Below are 15,209 nucleotides of genomic sequence, written 5' to 3' on the forward strand. Positions count from 1 at the left end.
ATCTACCAGGGGCTAGGTTCAAAATTAGACGTATGGTTTCCCTCATCACTGTTCTGCTTGATAGGCTGCCAAGGATAGGGAAATGCTCAGTGTAAGGATATCATGGCGTAAAAAGTGCTACATGTTGTGGAGACAGAGGTGAGAATTTGACAGAGTACATACAGTGGTTTTTTGGCAGGAGCCCAGTGTTCCTTATAACATGGTGTTCTAAGGCATGATTATGAATTTACCAAGCAGCAGGTGGTGCTTCAGCACAAGTAACCACCAGAATGTGGTTCCAAGAGCATGTTTCTAATACCATCCTAAACTGCTTATGGCTTTCAAAGCAAGGGCCCTAAGAGAAACAAAGTGAAGGGAAGAAGATTTAACACCACAGTTGTAGTTTAGAGACATTTTGGAACACTAGAACACCAATTTAAATGAGTTGTGAACGGAGCTTTATGCTTGGTTTACTAAACAAAATTAAGTCTGATAAGCAAGAGTAATGGAAATACTACGGCTCCACAGTCAAGTAGATACGCTCCACGCTTACTTTGAGGCAGTTTGCATGAACAGGTAACATGTTTAGGCAATGGTCTCTGTTCTTTGGTACTGTAAAAGCATGAAGTCTTGAGGGAGGGGGGAAAACATGGCAAAAAAACAAGTTGGTTGAGTTATATTCCTTAAGGAATATTTGGCTCTTGAAGAAGGCAGATATAAAATGTAACTCTACCTGGAGGCATCATAAATGTGTGTGTCTGGTTTTGGTTTTTTGATTAGAAAAAAAGTAATTTAGGTTAAGATTTCTAGACATTTAGCAGCTGTGGATTTTTCTTGCAGCATGGTTTTCCAAGAGATGTCCCTTAAATTGATCTGGCCGCTTAAGGCAGGTCACAGAATGGTGGTATTATTATCAGCATGATATATTGCATTGTGAGATCATGACAGCATTCTGCAGCCTGTCTTCTGGTGGAATCATGGGTGGAGTTAGCACATGTTCCTATGTTTCCTTAATAGTACAGGTGCTGTAGCTTCCCAGGCCTTTCCAATAATGTTGTGGGTAAAGTCAGCATGTGGCTTCACACACTGTAATTCCCCCTTCCAACATTAAAAACCAAAGTTCATGTTATGCTTATCATGTGAAAACAACCTAGACCTGCCACTAAGCAGTGGGGAAATTAGCCTCATGTGACCTGACCTGCCACTAAGCAGTGGGGAAATTAGCTGTGACATGACTTGAATCCATCAATTGGTCAGTGGAAGGCACTGATGGTGAAAGATTTTTCCTGTATTTGCCTCCTTCCCAATAGTCTCTCTCCTAGGGGAAGTTTATTCCTACCGTTGTGCAGCCATGTGGATGGATAGCCACAAGAGTGGGGATGCTACAATGCCTTTTCTGTCAGCACAGTTCTGCTGTCAGAAGTGGGAGTAATGGGTGATTTCATCCCCTTCTCCCTCCCCACTGCAGTCTTCCAGACCTCACAGGTTATTCGTCCATGTGGGTCTCACAGCCATTAGTATAAGCTGTCCAGGGTTGGAAAGGAATGGTGGATGGAGAGCAATGTGGGAAAGATTGCAATCCAGAGGCACTGCCTTACTTGCGGGTAGCCCCCACAGTGTGGCACCCCACTTCTAAACTGAACCAGAAACCCACAAAGTCAGGCTAAAGAGGACACTCTTGACTTGTGCCACAGTGCTAGCCAAAGCTCTGCAAAAAGGGTTTCAATTTCAGGTTGTACAAGGCAGCCCTCAAAGCAATTTCCTACCTCCCCCCTCTACCTGACCAAGGTATGCATATAAAATAAGTGCGATTTCCTCCAGGTAAAGTATCTGTATCCCCATAGCTATTCAGTAGCCACCTCGCAAATAGCTCCTCTGTCTTCAAACCTTCACTTATCCCCCTTTTGTGATACCTACACCTATGTGGAAATCTTTTGTCTCAACACCTGTCCTTCCTGCCACCTCCAGCAGGATACCGAGATAAACTAATCAAACATTAATCTCATCAGCGATCCTTCCCTGATGCTGATCAGAGACCCATTCCCCACCTTTTTGCCTAAGCCTGGGAACCTACTCAACCTACCCTGGCAGGATCATCAGTGGGTCATCAAACCCATTCAGCCAGCTCTGGTAGGACCATCAATGGACATTAATCCCATCAAGTTCTGGTCTGGGTGACCGCCCCCAGAATTCCTATAAAAATACAGAGCATGCCCCACCTCGGTGTGCACTCTGAGGATGCCTATTTTGAGTACACTCCCCAAATCTCTTCTTTGGGCCTCCTTCTCCCTAGAGTGGAACACTGGCCATTTGTGCTATCTTCTTCACAGATTTCTGCACATCTGGACAGGTAATATAACCCCCCCATAATTGACCCTAAAACATTGCTATCATCACCTCTTTATTTCTTAGTTCAGAATTGCATCCACTTTCTTGACTACTTAGTGTGACTGTAGTCAGGGAAATTCTTCAATGAAAACTGTTTGATTACTCTTTAAATCCAGTCTTCCTACTGAACTGGACCTTGGTATAGATAGGTGTGCCTGGTACCCCTCTGGCCTCCTCTGTCTCATAGCTAATTTCCCCCAACAACAAGGCAGGCCACTGGTGGTGACAAGATCTGTGATCCTTCCATCTGTGGATTGCTGGATCCAAGAACAGAAGGAGAAAGCTGGCAGCAACTCCTCCTTCTCTCTCAGTGTGACTTCAAACCCCTACAGCTCTCTGTGTCTTGCTGGAAGGGCTCCTCAAGAGTTCTGCAGCAGACCGTGTGATAAGCGTAATATGAAGTATAATTCTAATGCCTTTCAACAGCAATACCTTGTTCTCTATTTTTGAAAAAAACAACCCTTCAATTTTATTGATTTTACAACTTTGAAAATATGTAAGATATAAGAGTATGAAACAGGATCTGACCCCAGGTCCCCAAAGCGTACTTATAATGTAAGCAAGCAAAGGCCAGTCTTATAGGCACTGTGCAATTTGTGCATAACCAGGGCTATTTTTGGGCAGGAACGCACAGGAACGGAGTTCCGGCTGGCTCCTGAGTTGGCCACGCCCAGCAGGAACCTAATTAGCATAATAGGCCACGCCCAACAACAGAAACGCATTAGGACTGGCTACGTTAGGGTGTATGTGGCCTAACATGCAAAGGAGGTCCTGCTACAAAAAAAGGCCCTGGGTTTGGACAACAAACAAGGTAAACAGAATAAGAAGCAAAAGGTGGGTGTGTCTGGATGACCACACTTCTGCAAACATGGGGTGTGTGGCCTAATATGCTAATGAGCTGTGCTGTCAGGGGTCTAATGAATGTCTGCTGTTGGGTGTGACCTATTATGCTAATGAGTTCCTGCCGGGCTTTTTCTACAAAAAAAGCCCTGTGCATAACAGTATTTTAGGGGGTCACTGTCAGCTTGGTGGATATTTTTACTTTAGCTTCCATGCTACATTACAAAAATGGGGCCAGTGCACATATGACTATCCCAATTGCTTATTTACTGTGATGTACAAATAATTCACTTCAAGAGCAAGCCCTGAGCTTGGGTCTGATCTTTTTGTGTAATTATTTGAACAACACATGAAGAGCAATCCTAGCCTTCCCTAATGTTGCAATTATAGCTGTACTGTTTATGCCTCCTTAGTAGGGTTAAATACATTTCTGTTCCAAAAACGTGTGAGACTTAATCTTATTTAAACTAAATACTGCAACAGTTGCCCAGACGTCCTGTTAGAAGCTTATTTGGAAGACACAGCTTTGATTATCCTCCCTTTCCTACTTACATAACTCCATCTTTATTTCAGATAATTGGGATTTGAGGGGCAAGTGCAGCCAGTTGTTCTCAGGGCACAGAAGCAATACATGGGATTTTGATGCACTAAAACTCAGTAAGATACAAACAACCACGAAGTACCTGCCCTGATATTCATTTCAGCTACTTATAAAATAATGACCATCAGGGCAGGACTAGGCATGGCTTACCTACACATTATTCCAGTTGCCTTTTGGTTATGGCTATTGGTCACATGCTGCAGGCTTGAAACACACTAGTAATGTGATTTCAGCTGACTTCAGCATTGTAGGACCTCACTTGTGTGTGTGTTTAATTGCACCTGTACAAATACCTGTGCCACGGCTATGTAATTCCATAGGATTTGGAGGATAGAAGTGAATTGTGTTTCTGTCTCAAAGCAGTTTTATAATTATATGTGTAATTCTGACAGCAGTCCTGTGCACGCTTAACTGGAAATGTAAGCTATTGAATTTGACCTAATGGGTTTAGCGGACAATGATAATCAAAAGTCCAAATTGAAGGAATGGGTATTTCATAAGGACAGCCTTTTGAACCTTCATGTGGCGGCAAGTTGCCAAATGGCCCCTCTGTTTAAGATCTTTTAAAGAGATCACTGTAGGACTGGCTATTTAGAGAAACTAACCAATCTTGACCTAAGAAGGGCATTTACAGCCCTCAGATTCCATGCCATTCCTTCAATGGTCTGTGTTGGTCGTTTTATGGGTTTACCTGTTGCCTTAAGAATCTGTCAATGTGGTTTGGGCGAAGTGGATGATATTGAGCACTATTTACTGAGATGCTCATAGCACGAATCACTTCGGCAGAGATTTATATACCCTATTTTACCTTTGCACAATGGATTCTCAAAACAGGAGTTGGTTGTTTTTTTGCTCTCTGATATGGACGTATATGTTACCAGCAGAATGTCCCTGTTTGCTTTGGCAGCAAAAAAGATAAGATTAAGGTTAGGATTCAGCGCAAGTTAGTGAAGGGATAACTTAATGTGATGTATAAGGATTGTGTTTGTATTTATGCTTTGTTATGGCCAATGGCTAATACAATAAACTTGATGATGATGATGGAAATGTAAGCTATTGAATTTGCTGGCTGGTTTTTGAATAAAATTGCATAGGTTTGAGCCATCAGTTGCTTTGCTCCAGTTTTATAAAGGAGAACACACTGTCTCCTGGATCTTGTTTGTTAGCATGCTTAATGGAAAAACAAATGCAACTTCTGGAACATGGTTCTTTTTGTAAAACTAAGTGAAGCAATAAGTCTGAACTAGAATGAGTTCTGATTACCATTGACTGCAACTGTATTTCTTTTCCTTTTCTTTTATCAGGGAGCTCCTAATTATTCTATCTTGGATATGCCTGTTACCCGAGAACAACTGTCTCACTATCGGAATGCCGCAGAAACAGCCCGTAGTGAGCTTGCAGCACTCCTGGTGAAGTATGAATTTGCTCAGGCGGAAGTAAGTTTTGAAACAAATGACTAGCAGATGTGCCTTTTTGGATGAACGTTCTTTGTAAACGTAGCAGAACATCTAGAAGGCTACACTTACCAGATGCCACATGCCATTGTGTGTTCTATTAACAACTCATGTCTTCCATTGATACATGTGTTGTGATTTTCGCTACTGTATCCCAAACTGTGTGCCTCCTCTACAGCTTTCAAAATATCCATCAGTCCAATATTCTTCCTCCTTTGTTTAGCCATTTATGCCCCCCTGAACACAGATAAGCTATAGTACATAAACCCCATTGAAATAAATGAAATAGAAGCAGCAGTACCGTGTGTAGAACTGCAGTCTTTTCCTTCTTTTGTATATCTGACGTCTAAAGTCCTTAACTTTTAAATCATACATAAACCCCATTGAAATAAATGAAATATAAGCAGCAGTACTGTGTCTAGAACTGCAGTCTTTTTCTTCTTTTGTATATCTGACATCTAAAGTCCTTAACTTTTAAATCGTCCGTTACGCTTGACTTATTCAGCCCCATGGTTCATGCCACTTCTTACAAGTCTTGAGGCGCCTGTTTCCCTCCTCTTCCCAATGGCTTCCAACACCATGTCCCTGTGGGAGTTTTGCTGTGGGCCTTTTTCCTTGCTGTAAATATGTATCATACCTTCACTTGGACTCACCGCTTAGGCTAGAAGGAGAGTGCTGAGTGATGGGCTGTGCCCAGGATGGCCCCTTACTAGTTCCATGCAGCCACAGCACGCTGAAGACTAAATGTGGCGTTTTTCTCTCTCTTCAAAACGGTCATGTAGTGATGATTAATTGTTTTACATTGAAAGCTATAATGCCTGTTATTCTTGCAAATAACCTACATGCCTCAGTAAACACACTGTTAAGCTGGGTTGTTAATCTAAGTATTGCTTGCGTATGTGGTTTAATGGGTTAATTGGTCAATGATATATATGTTTTTGTATCATCTAACCCAGGGGTCCCCAGTCTCATTGTGTCTGTGTACAGTTTTGGAATTTAGATAATGGGGCATAGGTATTGCCACAGAATGGCTGCCGTCAGGTACTGGAGCCAATAAAATTTTTGGGGGGAGGTTGCAAGGTAAGCATCCTCCTATAATAGAGGCAACAGTTTCTGAAAGGCTACTCCTGTCCTTTTGAATCTCTTCCTGATCCAGTGTGGTAGAGGAAAGCCAGGACTGGCTGTTTACTTTGGAGGAAAGATGCTTTGGAGAAGAAGCAAATGGGCTCCAGGAAACTCATTAATGGGTTTCATGGTGCCCCTGGGTGCCTTGTTGAGGATCAATGGTTTAACTAGTCATAGCAATTGAATATACAGACTTGGTAAGCAAGCAGGCTTTAGTAACTTGCTTTTAAGTGGAGAACATTAATGCATGGATAATCATGCTATGATGAGAGGACTGAAAGAACAAAGTCAAGGAGATGTCTTGGTTATGTATCTAGAAGAACTCTTTGGATCTGATTTTTCCATACCCATTAAGAACATTCAGAGTAAATTCTGAAATTGTTAGAAAAATAAAGATCTGTAGGGATATAATTGCTGTTTTAAAAAGCTTCAACATAAGAGATTCTTTGTTAAAAACCTTAAGATTAAGCCCCCTAAAAATGTATGGCAGTACAAAGAGCCAGTGTGGTATAGTGGTTAAGAGCAGTAGGACTGTAATCTGGAGAACTAGGTTTGATTCCCCACCCCTTCACATGAAGCCAGGTGGATAACCTTGAGTCAGTCACAGCTTCTTCAGAGCTCTCTCAGCTGCACCTACCTCACAGGGTCCATGTTGTGGCGAGAGGAAGGGAAGGTGATTGTAAGCTGCTCTGAGACTCCTTCAGTTAGTAAAGGGCAGGGTATAAAACCAACTCTTCTTCTTTCCAGTCTTTCTCCATTACACTGCAGAAATGCAGAAATTTAAGGTTCTTTCTTCACTGATAAATTATAAAATAAAAATATAGTTTTTAGGTGAGGCTTCCCCTTTCAGTTATTTTTTAGATACAAGAACATGAATTATAGTATTAAGAGAGTAGAAGAGGCTAAGGAAATAGAGGCTGCTTTATTTTTGTAAGCTTAGATCTAAGTCAATTGGCATTTTTGTAAACTGTTACTCCAGCTGCAAAAGCCTTCGACAACATATTGTTACTTCATTACTGTTTTTGAACATGCGTGTATACACACCAAGTTAGTTCAAATTAAGATGAATAAAGATTTTTTAAAAAGATACTTTCATGACATGTAAATGAGTTGAATGAAGCACAGAAGATGAGGAAAATCTTTAGATTTTTATTAAAAGTACAAGCTAGCATCATATTATTGGAAGAAATGCACATTAGGAAGTCACAAAAACATCTTTTGGAATGTCCCAAATTGGGACAAGTATATATATTATCTGCAAATAACAAAACTATGGGAGTTGCCATATATATTAAAAACCCATATATACACATTTTAGAGCATGTTTCTGATATAGAAGGTAGATTTTTATACTTGAAAGGTATCTGGAAAGGTAAAGCATTCACCTTAATAAATATTTACACCTTAAATGTAATCAAAATAATTTTTATAAGCAATTAGAAAAATGTCTAGATGAGTTGTCTATAGGTGATATAAAAGACTTTAATGTAGTGTTTGATAATGAAAAGGATACCACCAGTGCTAATATAGGGGGGAAACTGACCTTGAAAAGACCTTGTTTAAATTAACCTTGTTTAAACAATCACTAATTATGCATCAGTTGGTAGAACATGACATCACTTTAATCCCAGGGGTAAGGATTTTACTTCCCCCCCCAAGTGCTCATAACTCTTTCTCAGACTCGATAATGTTTCTTCAAAACCAATTTTGACTACAGTGAAAGAGGCTAGTATGGGGCAGTTCACCCCCAGTATATATGACAGTGGTAATTGCTACTCAGACAGAAAGGTTTTGGCTTTTGATGACAATCTACTTATGAACCTAGACTTTAAAAGGAAATTCAAACACATTTAATTGAATGTTTAAATTTGAATAGAAACACTAGCACAGATATAGTCTGAGAAGCTAGTAAAGCTTATATTAGAGGTATCATTCTTTCTGAGTCATCAAGAATTAAAAAAGATTAAAGAGGAAAACTTGTTTACTGCAAATTAAAAAGCAAGAAATTAAGTATCAAATAAAAAGGACAAATGAATCCTTAGAAGGCAGTTTGAAGAAATGGAAGCAGAATTTTTTTTTTAAAAAATATCATGTTAAGTAGGAATTCTTTGAAAACTCTGACAAATTAGGCAAAACTTTCAGCAGCTAGGATTAAGAAAAGAAAAGCCAAGGAAATGATTGTAGTAATTAGAAATGGTAAAGGTTCTCTCATAAACAAGAGGGAACAAATTGTGCAATAATTTAGAAACTTTTATGAAAATTTATACAGCTCACACAACCCAGACATAGAAAAATAAATAAATGATTATTTTAAGAAGCTGAAAATACCACAAGTAACTGAAGAAGATAAAACTAAGAAAGCAATTGATTTACAGGGGAATCCACAAAACCCCCAATAAATGTATTTAATCATATGCAAAACTAGGTTTTTTGCAAGGGATACCATAAAGGGGTATCTTACATTACCATACAAATTAGTTACTTTTGGTATATATAGCACTTTTAGGAGCAAGTAAATAAGGTAAATTTTCAGTAGCCTCCCCCAATATGCCCAGTCTCAGCAGCTGAGCATGGCTACAATCTACCTCTCGCTATTTGTTTCCTGTCTTCCCCTATCCTACCTCTGAGGATCTCGAGGCACACCAGACTCCCCTTTTCACTGCCCATCCCTACCACCACCAACCCTGTGAAGTGGTCCAGGCTGAGTGACCAGCCCTGAGTGACCCAGATGACAGGTTCCTGGCTCAGGAGGAAGGGGTGTGTGTCTGAACCTGGCTCTCCCAAATTCCTCCACCATCAGTTCTCCCTCCTGCATTTCCCTCAGAAACAGTGGTCCTGAGGGGAAGGCCTGATGGAGAGGCTGTTTCTGAAACCTCCAAGGGGTGCTTTTTGTCCTCCCGCAAACCCTTTTCTTTCATGGGCTGAGGTGCAGGGGAGAAGGGAGGTCACCATCCCCTTTCCCTGACACTCATTCTGCCTCACAGTTCTGTCGCTGTTCAGACATGCGACAGCAATGATGGCACCCCTTTTCTCCTTCGCTCCTCCAATCCTTTCCAAGGCCAAGGCATCTTTCGCCTCAGAATGGCATGCACAAGACAGCCTAGTTGCCTCCCAATCCATGTGGTGGCCCTCCTCCTCCTCTCTCCCCCACCGGCCCCATCCCTTTGTTGGCCAACTGCTGCTCCCCATGCCTGCTCTCACAACCCCCCCATGGTTGCCATTTGGTGCAGCGGAGGCAGCACCAGCCACTTAGCTCCACCCCTCCATGTAGTAGCTTCACCAATCCTCGCTGACCTGTGGTTGGAGGAGGCAGGAGAGGCATAGTCCTGACACCTAGCAATCTCCTTTCTGTTTCTTGACAGCTTCGATCCCCCCACACATGCCTCACTATGTGTGCCTGCTTGTCCTCCTCAAACAGCCTCCTGCCTTCCCTCCTTTGCACCAGTTGCTTGCAGGCTGGATAAGAGCCCTGGATGGGTCAGTTCTGGCCCCTGGGCTGTATGTTTGACACCCCTGATCTAAAGCATATAAAGCATTGCAAGGAATTTATACAAGCAAATATTTCCCTCAGTCGTGCAGTTTGGGTATGATTATACTAGTGTTGTATAAAACAAGTACAATAACAAAGGAATATTTCTATGAGGAAAACTGGTTACATAAGGCATCATTCTCAAAAGTAATCCGGTATCTCAGGATTTATATACCACTAGACTCAGGTCTGTTTTGTAAGTACAACTCAGCCCCAATTTTTAACGAGATCAGGGACAAACTACTACACTGGTCCTCCTTGAAGTTAGTTCTGTTGGACAAGATCAGTCTTAATAAAATGTTAGTTCTCCCCAAGTTAATCATACTGTTTCAAAATTTCCCAGCTCATGTTTTATAGATTGATATTAAGAAATGTTGGAAGGTTATGTTAGATTTTGTTTTTTGGGGGGAAAGTTCTGAGAATTATTTGGACAGTTCTCACAGTGGAGGGAAGTAAGTTGTGGGGTCCCACAAGAATCAGTATTGGGGATGGTACGATTGAATTTATTCATAAACTAGGAGGAAGGCCCATTGCAGGCAGGAATGGATGGGTGGATGGGTGCGGCACCTTCCCTGGTGGTGTGAGTCCCCCTCCCGCAAAGACGGGCAGGGTCCGTCTGCCAGCTGGTGCGCGGGGAGGTTGAACAAGCCAGCACAGACAGGAAAGGGGAGACAGCCAGGTCTGAGAAGAAAGGAGATGGGTGTCAACTGCTTCCCCTTCCAGCGGCTCGCTTGCCCCCCCCACAGCTGCAGGGAGAGCGAGGAAGCCGGGGTCGAGAAGGAAGGGGAGGAGGTTTAAAGCGCCTCCCCTTCCAGCGGCTCGCCCGTCCACCCCGTGGTCGGGGGTGCCGGCAGGCCAGCAAGGGCGGCGGAGGGAAGGCTGGTGGAGGCCTCCCCAAAGAACTGCCTGAGGCACCCCCAGGCCAGGCCATGGTGGACCTGGGAAGCACGGTGTGGCCTCCCCCCCATCCCGAGGTGGGGCAGGGCATGCCGCCAGGGCGGCGAGGCCGGAGGCAGCACTGGGAACCCCGGCAGAGCCCTCTCAGCAGGGCACGGCGGCACAGGAAAGCGTGGCGCAGTCATCCCCTTCTCTCCCCGCCAACCGGGTGCTGCCGGTGCCGCCTGCTGGACCCGTCCCCAGTTCGCGAGGGTCTGGCCAGCCTCGTCCCTCCTCCCCAACCCCCCAACCAATGGGACGCCAGGAGTCCTGAATGGCAGCTGGCGGCCCAATAGCTGAGGGAGCGCATTTTTCCTAGCCACCCCATAGGCTAAGGGCCACCCCAAAACACAATTATTATAAGGAGAGATGATCTAGAACTAGGGGTGAGTATTGTAGTGGCCAAGTTTGCAGATGACACAAAATTATTCAGGATGGTGAAAACCAAGGCTTACAATGAAGAGTTCTAAGAGGATCTTCACAAATTGGGTGGGTGGCTGACAAAATGGCAAATGGTTCAGTGCTGGTAAGTGTACAATGATGCACACTGGGACAAAAAAAATCCCAACTTCACATATAGGCTAATGGGGTCTGAACTTGTTGAGGCTGAGAGGGGAAAAGATCTTGGGTGTGTGTGTGTAGTGGATAGCTCTATGAATGTGTCAGCCCAGTGTGCTGCAGCAGTGAAAAAGGCAAACTGTTAGGGATTATTAGCAAAGGAATTGAATATAAAGCAAGCAATATTATAATTCCCCTGTATAGATCTCTGGTATAGCATCATTTTGAATATTGTGCACAGTTCTGGTCACTGTATCTTAAAAATAACATTGTAGAGCTGGAAAAAGTATAGAGGAGGGGAACCAAGTTGATTAGGGGATTGGAGCACCTTCCCTATGAAAAAAGGCTGAAGAGTCTGGGACTTTTCAGTTTAAACCAGAGATGATTAAGGGGGGAACATGATAGAGGTTTATAAAATTATGCATGGGATGGAGAGAGTTGACAAAGAGACATTTTTCTCCTTCTCCCAAAATACTAGAATTTGAGGGCATTCAGTGAAGCGGATGGGCTGTAGATTCAGGAGGGACAAAAGAAAATACTTATTTACAAAGTGAGTAATTAAAATGTGGAATTTTCTGTTAGAAGATGTAGTGATGGCCACAGGAATAAACAGCTTTAAAATGGGATTAGATAGATTCATGGAGGATAGGTCTGTCAGTGGCTACCAACCATGCTGATTGAGGGGAACCTCCATGTTCAGAGTCAGCCAGCCTCTGAATCCCAGTGCCAGGAGGCAACATCAGAGGAAGGCATCAACCTTTCTCCCCTGTTGTTGGCCCTCCAGGGGAACTGGTTGGCCACTGTATGAGACAGGATGCTAGACTTAGATGGACCATTGTTCTGATCCAGCAAGGCTCTTCTTACATTCTTATGAAACAAGCCCAGTAAAAATGGAAGTTGAGTGGTCTTTCAATTCCAAATATCTCACTTTGTTACCATATATCTAAAATTCTATGGTTAGTTCAATGGTTTCATGATCAGATAGATCCTTCAATACTGATAGAACAAATCTTTGTACCATTAACAGATTGGATTTTCGTACAAAAAAGGATTTGAGGAATTGAGGGTAGAGTTGAATAATTTTGATTTGTATCTTGAACAAAAACAAGGGAAAATGTCAGTTTACTATAGTTATATACTAGAAATTAATAGTAATGTGACCCCTACTTACAAGAAATGGCAAAGATCTCTATCTTATGTAATTGACATGAAAATCTGGTCTCATCTTCTATCCAAAAATTTTCTGTTTCAATTTGATATAAGGAGAATATATGCAAGAGGTTGCATCAGTGGCAACTGTCACCAGTTAAAATAGCAAGGGTTTTTAGTAAGGATCTAGCAATAACTGTAAGACTCTGAAAGCAGACTTGCTTCATATGTGGTGGTGCTGTGACATGGCACAAGAGTGTTGTGAGAAGGTAATCAGATTATTGACAGTGGCATTTCAATGTAAATGAGACAAGACAATTGAATGTATACTACTGAACTCTGTCGACTTAATTCCCAAACAATATCAGATTATGGTTTTGCATCTACTGACAGACAGCAGCAAGACTTGTTTTTGCATCAGATGGAGACTGGTTGATTAAAGTAAAAGAGTTGTTTAAACTATTTAAATTAACTTTTTTGCAAAAGCATCAAGTTGCTCAAAGGATATTTAGACTTAAGAACTAAGAATTAAGAACTGGGGGAAAAGACTTAAGAGATAAGGAGTTAATCATTAAAACCTGTTGTACATAGCTAGGTATCTCTTACTGTGTAAGAACTTAAATACTTTGTGTCATATGTTGCTTTGTAAACTTTGAAGTTGTATTTTGTTCAGGTAATTGGTTTTCTTTTTTGGAAATGTATGTTATAGAAAATAAATAATTTAAAATATATATAATTGGTAGTGGTGAAGAATTCAGCACCCTGAAGCTTCTAGCTTTCTACTTTTTCAAACTGTCCAGTCTTTAAGACTATGAAGACTGTGGAATCTGTTTCAAGTGAGTTTTGCATGGTAAACTTGGACTGGCTCTTACTTCTAAGTACATTTGTTTCAGATTGGGGTTTTTGGCACGTTTCCTTCTTTCCTTTAATGCATTCCCTAATGAACAAGTATTGGAATGTAGTTACTTAAGTGGAACATTCAATTGCTATACCTGTAAATTAGTAATTTGTGGATCACAGATGCAGCTTAAGTCAGTATCTGCAATGTGGTGCCTGTCGGCACTGTGGCACCAACCAATTTTTTATAGACTCACAGAGTTAGAAGGGGTCATGGGAGCCATCTAGTCCAACCCCTTGCTCAATGCAGGATCAGCCTAGAGTATCCCTGACAAGTGTTTGTCCAGCTGCTGCTTAAAGACTGGCTGTGAGGGGGGAGCTCACCACCTCCCTAGGCAGCTGATTCCACTGTTGCACAACTCTGACTGTAAAAGTTTTTCCTAAGATCCAGTGGGTACCTGGATATTTCTTGTGCCCAGTTTCCTTTTCCTCAGAGAATTTGTTTCTCAGAGCAAAGAGCCAAACCTGGCTTTCCTCTGCTTCATTGAATAGGAAGCATCCAGGGAGCACTCATTTGGAAACAGCTGTCTCCACTGTAGAACAGTGCTTGGCTTGGAACTCGCTAACATTTTGTGGGACCTCTCAACTTCATGTGATTGGTCCTACTACCCCTCCATGGCAGCCATTTTATTGTGGCACCTATCACCATTTCTCAGCATTCCAAAACTGCCCACAGATTCAGCAAGGTTGGGACCTCAGGATTAAGTAAAGTGTCTACAAGCCTTTTTGCTCTGTGCACATTTTTAGTGTTTATAAACAAGTAGGAAAACTGGTAGGAAAGCATGCACAAACAAGTATAAACTGGTAGGAAAGCATGCACAAACTTTATAGCAAGACTAAATGTGCCAAATTGCTGATTCCTTTTGCTTTGTTGTTTTATGATGTGCACGAGGCTTTTATTTTAAAATTTATTATGTACTTATCTCCTGATTCACTCCATAAATCATTAATTATGGATCATAAACATATTTGTTATTGCCAGGTCTTTCATCTGTTTAATTAACTTTTGGCTCAAAGGTCACTTTTCTTTTTTTAATTGTATTTTGTTAGCATGTAAATACAATTTTAAATTGAGAAAAGTAATACCTCAACATATGGCAAACATTTCGTATAATATTTGGAGCTTTTCTGGCTCATATATTCATGCCCTTCCATTAATTCTATAAACCTATTTATATTTTATTTATTGTACAGATAAAATTTTAACTGCTTCTGTATTGCGATACAGTTATTTTTGTAATAAGAAACACCTCCTTTTGATTTATACTTAAACTAGGAATAAGGCCCGTTGTAGAAATAAATACAATGAACTCTAGGAAGAGGCTCCGGGCAGGTGCCCTTGCCTTGGGCACTCAGCGTCAATTTGCTGTGGTGACTTCAGCAGGGTATAATGACACAGAGCTTACCGTTTTCTCCAGGGGAACTGATCTCTACCATCTGAAGAGGAGTTGTAATTCTGAGTGATCTAACAATGAACTCTAGGAAGAGGCTCTGGGCAGGTGCCCTTGCCTTGGGCACTCAGCGTCAATTTGCTGTGGTGACTTCAGCAGGGTATAATGACACAGAGCTTACCGTTTTCTCCAGGGGAACTGATCTCTACCATCTGAAGAGGAGTTGTAATTCTGAGTGATCTCCAGCCCTCCCCTGGAGATTGGCAACAATGGATCCCCATGAGGGAATGGCTGGTTCGGAGGGTGGAGTCTATGGCATTGTACCTGTCTGAGGTCCCACCCCTCCTCAAACCCCACCCTCT

General features: G+C 42.0%; 1 protein-coding gene across 1 annotated transcript in view; it reads left to right on the forward strand.

Moving 5' to 3' along the window:
• Nucleotides 1-15,209, forward strand: part of CCDC170 (coiled-coil domain containing 170) — a 94,373-nt gene that overhangs the window by 15,392 nt on the left and 63,772 nt on the right. Inside the window, exons 4-5 of the mRNA XM_015426160.1 lie at nt 2,273-2,329; nt 5,113-5,244. Of these exons, the coding sequence (XP_015281646.1) occupies nt 2,273-2,329; nt 5,113-5,244 (189 nt within the window). The remainder of the gene's footprint in view (nt 1-2,272; nt 2,330-5,112; nt 5,245-15,209) is intronic.

This window comes from Gekko japonicus, unplaced genomic scaffold, assembly GCF_001447785.1.
Source record: "Gekko japonicus isolate JY-2015 unplaced genomic scaffold, Gekko_japonicus_V1.1 scaffold223, whole genome shotgun sequence".
Classification (NCBI taxonomy): Eukaryota; Metazoa; Chordata; class Lepidosauria; order Squamata; family Gekkonidae; genus Gekko; species Gekko japonicus.